The sequence below is a fragment of the Lepidothrix coronata genome, unplaced genomic scaffold (genome assembly GCF_001604755.1).
Source record: "Lepidothrix coronata isolate B3197 unplaced genomic scaffold, Lepidothrix_coronata-1.0 Scaffold26, whole genome shotgun sequence".
NCBI lineage: Eukaryota > Metazoa > Chordata > Aves > Passeriformes > Pipridae > Lepidothrix > Lepidothrix coronata.
In genome coordinates this window covers 6,825,268-6,842,411 of record NW_016690206.1, presented here as the reverse complement: position 1 = coordinate 6,842,411, position 17,144 = coordinate 6,825,268, and the positions used below count along the sequence as shown (strand labels likewise).

Sequence of the window (17,144 nt, the reverse complement as noted above, 5' to 3'; positions counted from 1 at the left end):
TGACTTCCAGGGGCAGACTGCCAGGTTAGCCATGCTCCTTCATGCTTGAGCTGCAGGTTAAGAGCTGGAGATTAATGGCTTTGAGGGACTGGGTAGGTCAGCTGGCCTTTGTTTCTTGTACTTGGGCTTGTGCTAAGGGCATGTTCAAGACCAGAGTATTAGGGGTTAATAGGGCACTGAGGGATGGTTTAGTATATGGTTAATTAGTTATCATGCAGGCTGATTGATTGCCTATCTATTAAATCTTCTGTTGATGGACTTATTATTCATCTGTAAAATGGTTATAACACCTATAAATCATTTAAGAAATCTTATAATTAATGTATGAACCTATTCTTTAGAGTGAAGATCTTCATCTTAATACCCTGTATTTTTAAGTTACACATACTATGGCAGCACGTCATGAGAGCATGTCTACCATACTGAGCAATTCAATAGAAAGGATCCCATGTGTTTCATAGTGGTTGCTTGTTTTCCTCTCCAAGTTTTGGTCCTTGTCTTTGTGAAAGTTGACACACTGCCTTTAAAGATGCTCTACAAGGTCTGTTGCAAAACCCTGTATGGCTGTTGAGTCAGTGGGAATACAACCATTTGTTCAGTCAGTGGGAAGTACCACATTTTGGGCTGATACACCACCGTGAAAACCAAAGCCAAATGCCAGGTGGTCCTTTCCAGTGGAATCTGGTGGGGTTCTCAGTGGCTTACAAAGAATAATGTAAGTTCTTGGCCAACATTGTTTTTGTTTGATCAAGTCGTGCATAGCCTGGTTTTACCTGGTAATATCTGAGGGCATTTCTGGGGTTGTGCTCACTTGTGCCTATTTGTGGTGCTGAGGAATGATTCCAGGGACTATGGAAATCTGGGACTGAATCATGACCCCAGACTCTCTTATTTCCAGTAAAACCCTCTCTGTCTGAAGAGCAAGGCCTGTACCAGGTTTGGTGCACCCCATTGTTTCCCTGCTTTTGGAGAGGCCTTGTGGAGTACTTGTCGACCCTTTTGCCTCACCTGAGAGCTGTGTGGCTGAATTTGTGGTATAATCTTGCTATTTGTATGGCTAGAGTTTTCTTTTTTTTGTTCCTCTGATTCACCCACAAAAATATATCATCCAGCCTTAGTGCCGTTGCTGGGAAGAGATTGTCAGGGCATTTTTTTAAATGAAATTTTCAAATGCTTCCCTCCCACTCCTTTTCTTTCTATATTAGCCTTTTGGAAATCAGAAATTGAAATCTGTTTCCTCCCTCGGGTTTTCTTTCTCTGCTTTTTTTGTCCTGTTCTCCATTATACTGCTTGAGTGTTGGATGGCTGATTTTTGAAGGCAGCCTGTAGGTCCGTGAAATGAAACAAGCAAAGAAACAAACAGTAGTACATTGAGATGGGGAGGATGTTAATACATTTTGCAGAAAGCTTCTGCAGATTTCAGATTTTCAGGCAGAAAAGCAGGGACACAATAGGTAATATTAGAATGGACTTCATACCATAAATACCTCTGTGCTGCTCTAGCACGGATGTGGGTTGCCAATAAGCATCTGGTGCCAGACAATGAATTTCTGTAGACCCCGTGTCATTCTATGCAAGTCTCTGTGCTGTGTGATGAAGATGTTTACAGTTGCTGGAGTGCCCCATGTGTGATACGTCTTTCAGGAGATATTGATATAGGTCTGTCCTATGTTGTGGAGTCCTTGCTCAATTGCAGAACAATTAAGAGTCCAAAATGAAATGTGTCTCATTATGGCACATACTATATTGCACCTCAGGACATGCTGGCATGAAGGCTGGACACTGGAACACTGGTCCAACAAACAATGCCAATTTCTCTCTGTGTCCTGTTAGTGCAGTGGGGTATGATGTCATGCTGCTGTCTGGAGGTAACGCTGACTCAGCCCGGGCTCCCTGGCACTATGTCCCTGAAATCCATCTCCTCACAGAATGCATCAGCACCACGAAGTGGGGAATGAGCCTGTGCCTGTCTTATTTCTCTTTCCATGTGCCCTTCCCTCCTGCCAAGGGATTAACTTTGAGTATGAAAGAACAAGAAAATCAGTCCCTTCTTTTACGATAATAACCTGACTTCAGAAATCCTGGTCAGTGCTGCTGGCTTTGGGGATTTCATCACAAAATTCAAGCAATTTGTGCGTTTTCATTAAAAAACCAGCCTCCTAAAAAAGCAGGCTAGCTTTTCAATTATTTAGAGAAGTGAGATTTTCATTACTGGAAGCTCTGGGACATGAGCTCCAAAGTTGCCAGTGTTATTGGCAAATTGTTAAAAATAAAATGCAATTATTTCTTAAAAGGAAAATTTCTTGGAATGAAGCAGAGAAAGTTGAATTATTTGGAGATAGCTGACTTGTGTTTTTTTGAATGCTTGTAACTGGCAAAACTGTTGTCCCCTGCAAAAGAAGTCACAGGGCCACTGTGGCAGGATTAACTGTTCTCCATGTTTCCTTCTAATTGCAGTATGATTTATACTTCATCTTGATACTTGGAGTTAAAGTCATAAAAAATATTTTTTTTTTTTTTTTGTTGTGCAACTTTTAGCTTTGTTATTGAAGACTTATCAGAGAAGGGCTATTGGAAATATTCAAATAAGCAAGCGCAGGTATAAGGGTAGGAGGCCCTTTTTCTCTCAGCCTATGGCTTTACATGACTGTGTAACCTCCTCAACTGCATCAGAAATTCCAGCATAAAGTAGCTGCTGCAGCCATTGTTTTCTGTTCATCCTCAGATTTTTGCTCAGGCAAAGACTATTTCTAACACAGTCCTTCACTATTTGCCACTTTTCCTCTTCAGCCAGAAGTATACGAAGTAGGGTCAATATTTTCCTGTTATTGTTGCTTGTCCTCTTTTTCTGAATGTTCTCTTTGCAGGGATAAACTAGACATCCTCATAGCCATGAGTATCCTCACAGCCAAATACCTCCATATTCTCTCTGTTGTCTGATTCACAGCCCTTTTAAATAGTATTTGCTGTCCAATGTACCTCAAGTATGATCACACAGCAGGTTCCCTCCTGTTTCCTGATGCTCTTGGATCTGCACACTCCTCAGAGCTGGAATGCTACATCCTGCCTTCTTATGTGAGCTGTCCTGCCCCTAAATATGCGTCCACTTGCACACCTCAGTCATGCTCCCTTGTGCTTGGCCGATCCATTGTGTGGATCCCACAGGCCTGCATGAAGCAACAGGTAGAGGCTGAGTGCACATGATGACAGTTTGGGATATGTTCAGCCTACATGGGGTCTCAACCTGTGATCAGATGCATCTTGTCCCTCTCTGATGCTGGTGTTTCCAGACAGAACCTACGCATTCCAGGGCAAGCCTTAGGAGTCAATTACCCTTTTCCAGGGCTATTATGAATGCAAAGAAGTTATTATTTAATGGGAAGTCTGTCTTGCCCAAATCCTGCACAGCAGATCCCCTTGTCAGTCATCCTCAAAGCAGCTTAGCAGAGGGAAATCCTGAGCAGAGGGAAATCCTGTTAAAACAAACAAATGGGCCCTGAAGGCAGGACCTTCCACAAAAGACTTCAGTCATAAACTCAGCTCATCTAAACACCATAAAAATGTTACCAAGCTCTACAAACACTGCTGCAATGTGTCAACCCTGATGGCTTGTTGCAGGGAAAGCAAAGCTTTTTCTGTTTTCAGAGTGGTGTTGTTGGAGCTGGTTTAGGGTAGGATCAGACTTCATCAGCTACATGGAACATCAGGGAAATCAAAAGAGCTGAGGGAAGGCACGATGCTGCCATGTACAATGGTGCAGTTGGCTTGCAAGAAGTTGCATTAGAGCCTGATTATAGTGTGGCTCCTCATCCCTTGCTACATTTTTAGCAAAAGGAGATGCTCTAGCTTTTATAATATATTGATTAGCACGAAAAAAATAGCATGTGTGGTGACGCTGTCTGTAGGCTCTCTCTGCAAAACTTTTCAGTCAAAACTAGGTCAGGTTTAAAAGCCTAACGTGTGCACTGAAGCACAAAGGCAGCGATAGAGATGACTTGTTCCCAGTAATGATATTTTAAACAAGAGGAAAGGGCCAGCATTCTGTTTATTTAATGGCTGCAAGCTGATCGGACGTTTCACTACAGCTGTGTTTTGTTTTTAGACGCTATCACAGTATTTACTTGAAGAGACAGGACAACGAGTTGCAGGCGGGGCGGATGCGACAGCAAAAGTAGCCAAATTGGGTAATTTTTCTTGTTATAATTCTGATACATTGCAGTACCCATTATGTGCGCACACAATGAGAGGTACTTCCCTGGCCTTAAAGGCAGAGTAGCTAAGGTAGAGAGGAGACCACTATCTCTATGTTGTTGATGGGGATTTGATACTAATAGAATACAGGTGTATAGAAAATCTTTATCACACTATGTATGAAACCAGTGCCATGTTCTTGCATCTGGTCTTCAATATGAACATCTTTCAATTAAAAGAGAGGTTGGCCAACTAGTTTTTGCCACATGTCAGATTAAGCAGTGGGGTGGGGTGCAGTAATTGCTGCTGACAGCATGTATATCCACCAGCAGTGGCGTGCCTCGCACATATCCTTTCTGGACTGTACACCCTTGTGAAGCAGTGTGGGCAGCACTACGGGTACCCAACCCAGCAAACTGTGTTCCTCTGAGGTTTTACTCCTCACTAGTGTCTCTTGCACTGATGTCCCACTGAAACTCTCTTCATCCCTGTTGGATTTGTGCAGTCATAGTCAGGATCATAAAATCATAGAATGGCTTAGATTGGAAGGGATTTTAGAGATCATCTAGTTCCAACTGCCTTGGCGTGGGCAAGGACACCTTCCACTAGACCAGGTTGCTCAAAGATCTATCCAACCAGGCCTTGAACACTTCCAGCAATGGGACATCCACAACTTCTCTAGGCAACCTGTTCTAGTCCCTCAGCACCCTCACAAGAAGTAAAGAATTTCTTCTGAATGTCAAATATAAACCTACTCTTTTTCAGTTTGAAGACTCAGCAGTCCCTTAGGCACCTCTGGTCCATGTGGACACCTCCTTTGTGATTGGCAGATGATGGCCTGGGGAGAGAGAAACACTCCTCTAGGGGTGAAATCTTACTCTCCTGACAAGGATGTCTAAGTTAATGTGTTTTTTTATCTTTCTTTTTTTTTTTTTTTTCCTGAAGAATCATCTGCTCTCTCTACTGTCTATAGAAAGAGCTTAAACACTTATTTTTTACATCTGGTCTACATTTTTTTCTGGAAAAATGGGACCTGCTGTATTATTGGTCTCAAATCCTGCTGGGGCGCACCAAGATAGCTGATTTTCTTTAGCAATGGTATTACAATGTAATACTCTCTAAGGGCTACTGATAACAGAGCCACAGTACATATCAGGAATCCTGTGCTGCTTCAGTAATTCATATTTATTGTGTGCTTTGATGTTTTTGGAGAGAAGGTCTGACAAAGAAACAAAATATTGTGACTATAGCTGATAAAGTGAGACAAAGGAATGGATTAGGATCTGGCTTGCTACAGCTTTTTGCTCAGATCTATTCTAGGTAGGCTTTAAGGGAGCTTGCATCACTACAACCTCTGAATGCCCTTCAGTAGTGCGTTAAGAGATGTTACCAACATCTGCTACTTGTGAGTCATCCTTTTCCTCTTTTCCCGGAGCTAGAAGGGTATGTGCTTTTTGAAAAGGAATATGCAGGTTTATATCCTATCTAGCATGTGCCTAGGGCTCTAAAATGCTTAACAGTCTGCTTAAATAAATACTAAAGCTCTTCACATTGTTATGTTACTTTAGAGTGGGTATACTGAGTGGAAAGCTACATCACAGAAAGACCACGAAAATTTGTCTGACTTGCGTGTAGCATCAGAGTCAAAACCCGGCCCCAAGTCTCTTAGTCTCTTGGTGTTGCTTGTTAGTGATGACCTGGGAAGGCACATTTGGCCATATGTGGCTTATACAGGGTTATGACTGTTCACCTAAATCTTGGTGGTAGACACCTTGTTTTCTGTGAGCCCAGATACAAAAACACAATACTATGATCATTGGGAAGGTTTTCAGTCTTCCTATCTCCTTCACCAGATATTTTATTGGGGTGGCTGCTGCAGTGGTTTATACAACTCTACCCAGGGGATGGAGCTGTTTTCTTTACTGACGTTAGATTCTCTTGCACAAACCTGGAAATGAAATCAGGGCTGACAATATTCTGAGACTAGACCACATCAGAAAATGCTGACAGAAAATGCTTGTTTTATTTGGTCTTGTTTTAAGCAAAGCCAACAGTTTACCACCTCTTCACTATTAATCTATCAAGCAGAACCATGAGGTGGCTGAAATTTTTTAGGGAAGATTAAGGAGGCACAGTATCTTATAAATCGATCAGTTTGGAGCTCTCACAGTGAGTGATGTTTCTAAAATGCTAACAAAATCTGTAATTACTCAAAATTACACATAATTTGTGTTGTGGTTGTTCACTTCTCTAACAGTAGAAAAACATTTTACAATCAACTCTGGATGATAAGATTTAATAAGAGATTTCAGGCTTTCAGAAATTTTTATCCTACTCATCTGTTTTGAGTTGTAAATGCCACATTGACTTTTGATTCCTTTAGCAGTTGGACAGTTGGCTGAAAAGTAAATAAGAGTTTTGAATATATGGAAATCATGAAATTAAACTTTCTTGGATTAGTAGCAGAGATAATTTTCTGTTGTGGGATTGTATTTTTGATTTAATCTGTAGATGTGTTTATATTATCAGTAAAAAATAATTTTGCACCTCAGCTATAGCTCAAAATTCTATTGCCCACCTGCCACGTATGCCATACGCATAATTTACTAAGTTGCAAGAGGAAGTCTGCTTAGATCAATATACTGCTGGGACAGGTTACCATTTCTACAGTGATTTCTTTTGAAATCTTTGTAATTTTTAAAACTTCTTTGTGCTTCTATTTATTTGTAAAAAGCCTTATGACTATTCTGTAGTCATAGTCTTTGCAGAATTTGCAAAACCCTTTGTAATTTCAGGACAAGAGCCCAGTCTACAGGCAGAATATGCATGTTTTTCCTTCCCTCTAGTGTACATCTTGCAAGATCATGGTCAGTAGGCACAAGACTGAGGCTACTGAAAGTACGTACCTCAAGTAGCAACTTTTCTTTTTGAGAATGTGTCTCCAAGACGAAAGTAAACAAGAATTTTCTAAACCCAAAAGCTGCTCAGAGGTTGGAATAGGTCATGTGCAGGCTAGGGCTCTGTTTATGTTACCGTTAAAAAGTCACTTGATTGCTTTGTAACTAATTTTTTTCTACTTTTTTCATCTGTGATACCTATGATCTTAAGAATATTTGGTTGAGGAGCTTCAAAAAGAAATGACCTTGCCAGACAGGTTTTCTCCCTTTGACTGCTCCAAGAATAATCCATGCAAAAAGGGAAACAAATAATGCCAAATAACCCATTATGTGTTAGCACAACTGCTTAGAAGAAGAGTTAACTTTTTATTCTGAGCTTGGAAACACTTTTTCTGTAAGTTCATACTGATACGTGCTATATCTCAGGAATGCAATAGGAAGGTTATGAAGCTGTAAAAATTCTCCTGTCTGGAGGCAAATAGCTCTACATTTAAAGGAAAAGGGGGATTCTTGTGTTTCCTGCTTTCTTTATCTTAACTGATTTGAATGATGACCAGGTTAAGGCAATCTGGGGCAATTAGAAACCCATTGGGTACCATCAGTGTCTGTGCTGCCATTCAGTGAGATCTTGATGGGCTGGAGAATTGGACAGAGAGAAACCTAATGTGAGGTTCAACAAAGGCAAGTGTAGGGTTCTGCACCCGGGGAGAAATAACCCCAAGTACCAGTACAGGCTGGGGGTTGACCTACTAGAGAGTGGCTCTGTGGAGAAGATCTGGGAGTTTCAGTGGATGACAAGTTGACTATGAGCTGGTAGTGTGCCCTTGTAGCCAGGAGGGCCAATAGTATCCTGGGGTGCATTGGGAAGAGTGTGGCCAGCAGGTCAAGGGAGGTAGTCCTCCCTCTCTACTCAGCCCTACTGAGGCCACATCTGGAGTACTGTGTCCAGAAAAAATTATAGGAATCGTGGAACTGGGCTATAGGTATTAAGATGTGAGTTTGAAAATTCATATCCCCCAAGAGTCCCATTCCTTAATAGTAAGCTTAATAATGAATGAGGTCTGAAAATGATATTCAGACAGTGTACTGTCTCCTACATCAGCTTTTAAAAAAATCACATGAGTTTTTAAAGTCATTGTGAAGTGACTCTCTTTTACTTCCTCCACCATATTACTGTAATGTCTCTTGGGAAATACAGTATCAACATTGCACTGCTGCTTCTGGTCAGAGTCAGTGGTGCAGGTGGCCTGATGTGCCGCCTCTGAGACCAACAGCAAAATATCTTGCATGTCGGTGAGGGGAAGGTCTTCGGAAGAATGATAGAAGAAAGCAAAACTGAAAACCTATCCCTAAAGTCTTGGTTTGGCAGTGAGACTCCCCAGCTTCTATTGTTTTCCTTGGATCACAGCTCTGACTCCACCTCAGTTTCACTGCTGTCCCTGCTAATTTTCCTCTGTCTGTTTAAACAGGATGGACTGATACAGATTATTACTGCATTACAGTCCAAATGAGAGGCAAATCACTGACCTTTATGCATGAGAAAAAATCCCTTAGGTGATACAGCTGTTTTGCAGCAGTGGCTATCTTGGAATACTCTGATGGCATATGCATTGCCCTAAGAGACAGGGCACAACTGAGTGAAAGACAGCTCCTCCTCTTCTGAATGTTGCAGATGTCAGCAGGCACAAATTAGGATGTCTTGAACAGACCCACTCCCTGTTTACACATTGGAGAGAATGTGGAGAGAATACATCAAGGGCTATTTCTTGAGCAGGATGCAACGGGCTGCATCACATCCTCACACACAGGAGGAAGGAGAGCAACATTATTAACTTGCCACTGTACGGGTTTCCTCACATGCCATCCTCAGTTTTTACTGAACCTACCTTCTCTCTAAGATGGCATAAACCAAAGTGATGCAACCCAACATCACTTTAGTAATAAGACTCTGGCAGCACAAAGGCAAAAGCAACTGAATCTCCTCAACTTTGAATTTGTTCAGGTTAGAACTTTTCTGGAATCTGTAAGGCATCACTCTTTTACATGCCTCCTTTCTCTTAATCATGGCCAGGACAAGTAAGATGTGGTGCATATGCAGAACAGACCTCTGTGACCTATCTGTCCCTCCAGTTTGATGGTTCCTGGGAGATGTGCTGAGACAGCAGGCAATGAAGCAGGTTCAAGCTTGTGCTATGCATCAAGAAAAACCCAGGGACAGACTAATAAATCATATTTCAAGGTGACCAAAATATAACTTCTGAGTCCCCCAAGGATTTGTGTCACAATTGGCTTTAATGAATGGTCTAAAAGGGAATTTTAGGCAGCAAATGTGATGGTAGCACTATATGATTAAGAGCAATAAAAGCTGGAGAAGAAATAACAAAACAAGAGGGACCTAATAAAGCTGGATAAATGGGCAGTGCAGCAGCAAATGAAATACAGTGTTGAAGAAAATTTACCATAAAAAGAACAATGTTAACTCTTTTTGTGCATTCTTGAGTTCTGCATTTTACTTTGGAGGGATCTGGACTCTTGATAGACAGCTTAACCAGAGCCTAGGTGTGATGACCAATGAAATATAAGAGATGACAGCTCATGCAATCTACCTAGACAAGACAGAGATAGGTGAAAACATCATGACAGAGAAAACATCAGAGACTATAGTATTCACTATAGTAACTTGTATAACCAAATGTAGAGCAGAGGGCTTGAGAATGTCATGCCTAGGGCCAGACTTTGAGCAGCAGAGATGAATTCCCAGAGGCCAGGCCATTAACTGAGAGAGAAGGAACTCCAGAGAGGCATAGAATCATACAGATGGCCAAGAGAGGGGAAATGAATCACTCTTTGTCTATCTATGTTAGTTAGTGTTTAGAGGGGTTGCTCAGCCCATATGCTCAGTTTTTAAGTGTCTGAAATTAGTAAAATGACTTGCACACACTGTTATTTTTTCCTCTGAACCACAATCTCAGCCACAGTTGAGACTATGAGATTGTTCCTTTTGTTTTTTCCTGAGAAGTGGCAACTATGGAAAAAAATGTCATCAAAGGTACAAAATTAAATGAATAGTGGTAGAAACTCTATGCGCTCATTCCAACTTTGGAGCATAGGTGGACTGGGGACATTGGTGAGTGCATGTGGGACCTTATCCTGTCCCTCTGACGTTTCTGACCAGGGCAGTGGGTGGAGTGTGAGTCCCATGCATGACTGTCACTTGGGGATGTCTGGTGTTGTGGCAAAGCCCAGTCCCTCCACCATGGCAGGCTGAACTCCCTGGCTGTTTGTTATGAACAGGTTTTATGTAGTGCTGCAAATGTTCATGCACATGGTCAGGCCTGCCCTTGAGGAGCCCCAGGGCAGGAGGCTGAGGACCTCTGTGACCAGCATACTTGTTTCACTTGACAGCCTGTGGCACCATATATTTCATTTGGGTTTAGAGTCTTCTCCCCTCTTCTACTTTGGGCTTGCTGGGCCCTCATATGTCTGAAAATGGATCTTATCAGTAAAAGCAGAGGGTTCTTCAGTTTTGTTTGTTGGAGTGTGATAGATGCAAGTGCTGGTTGTTTGCATAGACATTTCACAGACTGCAAAAACACTGTCACCTGTTCCATAAAACGGGGAAAAAAAAGCACCAGTCTGCCAAGTGCCTACTAAACACCAGCTGGTAAGTGTCACAACGTCAAGCTGTGCAGCTATTGACTGTGCTCACAAGTTAAGGCAAACCTGAGGACAATCAGACAGCCTAACGGTAACAGGCAGCTTAGGAAGGTGGACTAAGAACCCACTCTTCCTGCAGGCTCCCCTGTGGTGTGAGTGCAACCTCCCAGCAAAAGGGATGCTGGTCCTTCCACATCAGGTGATACGCAGCCTGGGAAGCTGGTCCCAGCTGCTGTATAGCCTGTCTTGCAGAGACCACTTCTGGGGGCTTCTGTGGAGTTGAAACAGACCGTGAAGCAGCTCGTCCTGGGAAATTCTCAGTAAATGCAGAAAGTTGAAGGCAATATGATGCTGGAATGTATTTTTATGCCCCATCCTCTCACTCTGCTTACAATAGGAGAATTAGACCATCATGGTATCAGGATATGAAGAACTATCTGGAGGTATTTTTGTTACTTTAGACTGTGACTAAAGGGAGAGACAGTAACGATCTGAAAATACCAAACCATAGCTCTACGGAGGAACAAAGTCATCTATGTGTATTGTAGGCTTGTATGGGATCAAGGGATAAATGCCTAGTACTTCCCAGGGAAGGCTTTCAGCACTGAGTGTATTGATACAGTGGAAGACTGCCTAGAGAGGTTACAGAGCCTTAACAGTTGAGGGTTTTATGAATAAAGTCATCTGCTTAAAATATATAAAACTGATGTTTAATTCAGACAGGAAAGTAATGGCATAGATGTCCTTCTACCCTATGCTTTGTGATTTCTGTTGGTGGCAGGAGGCAAGAAAGCTCTTGAAGTCTCTCAACAGTGGTTTTGTGTCCTGTACACCATTTCCTTAGTCATGGTGGTTGCAGTTCTTTGTCTAGTGTTTTAAAATCAATATGATATATGAATGCGAGTGCTATGGCATGAGTAAAAGAATCATTACCAAATAATTTTCAGTGCTGCTTCTGCAATGGTGTAAAGCATGTTCAGGTGATAAGCAGAACCCATGGCATATTATGTTTGTGAAGGCACAGATTTTCATCTTGTCAGATGAGCAAACGAGAAATCACTAAAAGCTTTTCCTTGGTGGGTGCATGGTTCTCCAGGGATGCGTGACTTTGTACTGAGCCTAGGGAAACAAGGAACCAGTCTTAAACTGGTACAGTCTACGATGAGACAAAGTAGAGACTGCAGTGTTTTGTGCACATCTGCAACAGAAATGGAGCATGGTATGCCCATGGTAAAAGTGTGGTTAACTGGGTGGTTATGTCTGCGTGTCTCTTTGGGCAATTTGAGGTAGAGAGATTCCTTAGCTAGAAAGAAACCTGCAATTTCATTGCAGACTGTTCTGCTTTCAGAAGCCCTTTGCCACTTGCCATGAAATCTGTGTTAGTGTCATTTCCCTAGCTCTTCTTGTTTACACACACAAACAAAAACAAAAGATAAGATCCAGGCACAAAACTTTGATTTCAGAGTAAGAATGGTCATAAATGGCTATTTCATCTTACAGTCTTTCATGTCTCTTAACGCATGACACTGTGTCAAGGCTGTGTAACTGGTTTCCAAATTTATCAATGCCCCAGCCATAATGTTTCAAAAAAATCAGCCAAGATTTTCTTTTGGCTTCAGCATGATTGGAGTAGAAAACTAACTAGTCTGGTGGGCTGTACTTAGGTTGGTTCATTGCTAAGGGCAATGTCCAAGTGAACAATGATAAAAGAAGCAGACAATCTGCTTGATTCTGTAAACTGAAGACTAGTTTCCTTGACACGATGCTGATGAACCATTTTTTCTTGATGCTCAAGGCATGTAAAGCCACAAATAAACACTAACTGTGTGCAAACTACTCAATAAATTGTCATCAGACTTTCCTTTCTGTTTAACTTTTATTAAAAGAGGTGCTAAGGTACTGTACTGTATGCAGTACATCATATTTATTACCAAAATTAACAAATATACAAAATTTTTACATGTAATTTTCTTACATCCATTTATTGGTCTATAATACTGCATTTGTTCAAGTAGGTTATCTACAGTATGTAAACATCCCTTGGATTGACCTCACACAGATTAGGAAAGCCCATCTAACCCATGTAGTTACCAAATATAGTTTTTTTTTATTTTAAAATTTATTTGGCTTTCATTGGTAAAATCTAATCTTCACATTTGGCACATGGAAGAGACATCTACAGTGCAAAAGAGGCAGATTTTCTGGTTTTGTTCTGAGCAGTTTAGCAGAGTCATGGTTTTAAAGAGCCAGGAATAAATTTACGCAAACTTGGTAGGAGATGGATTAGTGTTAATGCCAACGACTCACAGATCAGCCATTAAATTAGAGCAGAAACTCAAAGCCTCTTCCCCAACCCTCTCAGTCACGAGGGAAAAAAGACCCAACCTCAGCCTTGTTTCTAAAGGATTAAAAAAGGACTCTGTTAGCAACAGAGAGAGGAGGTTTAGTTTACAAGGAACCCTCTGAGACTGCAGTTTCAATTTTCTGCTTTGTGGAATTTTTTTTTCTCTTGTTAGCAAGCAATTTTTTTTTCCTTTTTAATGGGGAAAATATAACCAATGGGGAACAACTTTTTTGTGGTGGCAATTTCTCAGTGAGTTGAAGATTACAGTTGGAGTTTACAGATCTTTGAACCCAGATGTATAGAGCTTAGTAAGCTGCCATGTACAAGGGGGAGAGAAAGGATGAGAGAGAGAGAGTAATGTCATTATATTCCAGGTGTGGAGCTCTCCAATTTTGCAGTAAAATCCAGGAAAAAATTTCTTTCTTCTGGTTCTCATAGTTTCAAAAATGTGACTTAATTTAACTGAGTAAAGCTGATCCAGAGAGACCTTCATTCGCACCTTTCTTCCCGTTCTCATCCAAGCACCGTATTGCTATTTTTTTAGGAGGCCTTACCCATGTCCATGGAAGCATCTGATGAGAATGGACCGAACTGGACACCATTTCACGTGGAAAGCCCTCTGCCATTCCTTATCTGTTACCACAGAGCCCCGCTGCTGTCTGTGGCACCGTACATCTCAGCCAGCTTTTTGAAGCGCGGCCCCCAGTCCGTCAGATAGTCGTAGCTCTGGTCTGAGTCTGTCGTCACCGACTGTAAGGAGCTGAGTGACTCTGCCACCGAGCCATTCCCTTCAAACATGTATGTCTGGAGGGAGTCGAAGGGAGGCGCCCACAGGTCCATGTCGGCTTCATACAGCTTGGCAAGCACGTAGTTGTGGACGTTGTTGTCCATGACACACGCCTGAGGCACGTATCGGGAGAGGCTCTCTATTTCAGGGAGCATGTCCTGCCGGTTTTTCACCACCAGCTGAGCCTCCCGTGGATTCCACATGGCAGCAATATCAAAGGCCTCTGTGTCCTCCTCCCCGCCACCCTCGTCATCATACCTGACGATGTTCTCATGGATGTTCTCTTCCTCGTCAATGATGTATGGCTGTTTCCGCTGGCGCCGCATGGAGAGGATGAGGAGCACCAACACTGCAGGAGGCAAGCAAGACATGGGGCTGTCAGCAAGGAGGCAGATCTTGCCAGCACTTCAGACTCTCTGTTGCCCTATTTTCCCCTTGGAAAGCCCAACCACCCCTTGGATTTAAAGAGCTATGATGTTTGCAAGTTGAGGAGTGTAGAAATCTCCCATCCCAGAGTCAAAATTAATAGTTTGAGGTCCTGCTAATTTGTTCCTTTTTGCACCTAAATTCTTAACTCTTGGTGACACTTAGGACATGGATAAGTTTGCAATGCACTGTAGTGATACTTGAGCCACTTTTAAGCTAGCCATGTCAGAGATCAGTAACAGTTTATCTGTAGTGGCACACAGTTCCAGAGATATTTTTTTTCTGCTGTGTGGCTGGGTTTTTTGTAGCTTGCTTTGGAGATGCCTCTTGGGCTGGCCACTGCATGTGACAGAGATGGATGGTGCTAAGGCACCATGGTGATATGTCTGCCTACACAGCAAAATGCAGACCTAGCCCCTTAGTCTGCTCCAAAGAATTTTTTGTTTATCTGCAAGCCTCCTGCAGTGCTGCAGTGCTGGTGCTCCTCATCCTCTCCGTGCTTCTTAACATGGGGAGAAGTGGATATACAGGCACTGGAGCCCTTTGCTATTGAAAATGTGCCATCACTTTGTGACTGTACTTCCAGAGCTAGAACTCAGCAAAGACTTTGAATACTAAAATTTTGAACTGAGGTATCTAGGATCCTTTGAAGAACCAGAACTGAGGTACTTTAAAAGAATTTTCTCTGTATCTTACTTCACTGCTCCTCAAACTGGGTCCCCTGAAATTTCAGATAATGTGTGTTTTGAACTAATATCTCATGACTTGAGAGAACTGAAGTTCTTTTGATACCAACAGCTAACAGGGGATATAGAAGGTCTGGGCAAGGAAAGGATGAATTTTAATTGTGGAGACAGAACTCAGGAAAGATGCTCAGACCCTTTATTGCAGCACAGCCACCATTTAAATGAAGTGTCTCAAGGAAAAACGATGGAGGTGGGGACATCTCTTGAAAGAAGACAAGAAATGGAACTGGGCTTACCACTCCTGTTTCCTTTGGGACCATATGATCAGAAACTGCTGAGGATGAGAAAGTAACCTGTTCCCAGCCACAGCTGCCAGTACTTCCTCCTGTCATACCATTTGCAGGAAAGCATGGGCATGCCAGACACCCTAGCACTTTGGGCATCTGGAAGAAATATTTGCAGGCCATAGTTTTCCCCCATTCCTACAGCCCAAAGTCTGAAGCCATATGCAGCTGGTCCTTGATTTGGCCCTTTAGGTATGTGTGCATCTACATAAACACACATACATAGATGTGTGTGTGTATCTGTGTCCTACACCTTCAGTAGGTCAGTGACACCCTGGGCAGAGCTGAAAAGTTTGTCCCCCAGCAAGAAGAAGCCAAGGCTTTACCTAACAGGACAAAGATGCAGGCAAGGATGGCAATGAGCGCCCCTCTGCTGAGGCTGACAGGGAGGACATAGGCTTCCGCATTGCAGGACATCACCATGCCCTCATCATCGCAGCTGCACACGTGCACGGTCAGCGTGCATGTGCTGCTCAGCACAGGGCGGCCGTTGTCGCTGATCAGGATGGGCAGGTAAAAGGTGTTTTGCTCGTGTTGTCTGAAGCCAGAGCGCCTTGTCAAAATCCATGCTGTATTGTCTGAGGGCAGAAAATAAACAGAGACAATAGCTGATATGCAGAGCAAATACATTCAGCAGAGAATAAAGATTAAAAAAAATCAGCCCCAGACCCACACCCATTTTTTCTTGTCTCTTCAGATTTAGCTAAAAGAGTTTTCAGAAGGCAAGACAGAAATGAACAGTTGAAGGCAACTTGTCCCTGTTTGTTCATGCTCAGCAGCTTTTCTAGGCCTCACACTTGGATGCTGCCACCATTTTGGAGATGCTGGCATATAACCCTTGTGGACATGTTACGGTACTCTTTATGTTTTTTGATACATGGTATGGTTATCTGCTTGAGGCAACAAGGAGACAAAGGAAAAAAAAACCCAGCTTGCTATCCTAAAGCAGCAGTGAGTTGAAAATTTGCAACTAAACATTTTTTCAGTCAAATACATGCAATTTCATTAGTACTTCTGACATTGAAAAAAGTCAGAATGCTTTGTGTCATCATTGTCAGAATTATTCTGCCTTGATTTGACTATTCTGATTCATTTAGTGTAACTGCCTGTTTTTTATCAGAACTTAAATCAAAAGGAATCAAAATGATGCTGCTGAAAAAAATAGTAACAGAGTGACCTAACAGCCAGTTGCTGTTGGTCATTTCACGGGAAATTCCTAACTCTGGGGCTTTTTCCTCCATATTCAACATACTTTATAAAATGTCAAAATTTCCCAGTGGCATTTGAATTCCTGTCTACCTCCTTCCCCAAATTCTTCAGGCTGTGGACCAAGTTTCCTAATCAGAAAGCAAGTGGATTCAGGAAGTTGCTCTCAATTCTCAGCTCATGAATACCTAGCCAAAATCTTTGGAGATGAGTGTTGATATTGTCAGTGCTGACTTTCAAGATTTTTGACCTCAGAGACTTCTGGAAAGCCCAAGACTGAATGTCTCCAATGTGATCTGGCTCACCAGGGAGTCTAAAGGAACCTGCATGAAAATTGTCCTTTCTTACAAACATGTCTGCACATCTTGGGCCAGCAAAGATGAATGGGGAACACAGGTACTTTTCCTATTTGGCAGACCTGCAAGCCCTGACCCTGTGCAGTGATGTGTGGCATTTTTGGGAGATGACCTTCATGCAGTTTCTTTTACTACTTAGTTTTGTTTCCTGTTTCATTGGTTCATAAGAGGTCACAGAGTCTGGCCATCTGCATCTCCAGGTTCTTACCAATGTACATTTTTTATGCTTGAAATGCAGGATGTTGATCAG

General features: G+C 42.3%; 1 protein-coding gene across 4 annotated transcripts in view; it reads right to left on the bottom strand.

The window, feature by feature from the left end:
* Positions 1-12,655: 12,655 nt before the first annotated feature.
* CDH20 (cadherin 20) overlaps positions 12,656-17,144 on the bottom strand; it is a 123,622-nt gene continuing 119,133 nt past the window's right edge. For all 4 annotated transcript variants that reach the window (XM_017809399.1, XM_017809400.1, XM_017809401.1 and 1 more), the window contains 2 exons: positions 15,659-15,910; positions 12,656-14,225 (listed from right to left, as the gene is read on the bottom strand). In XM_017809399.1, the coding sequence (XP_017664888.1) occupies positions 13,726-14,225; positions 15,659-15,910 (752 nt within the window). In that variant the 3' untranslated portion in view covers positions 12,656-13,725. The remainder of the gene's footprint in view (positions 14,226-15,658; positions 15,911-17,144) is intronic.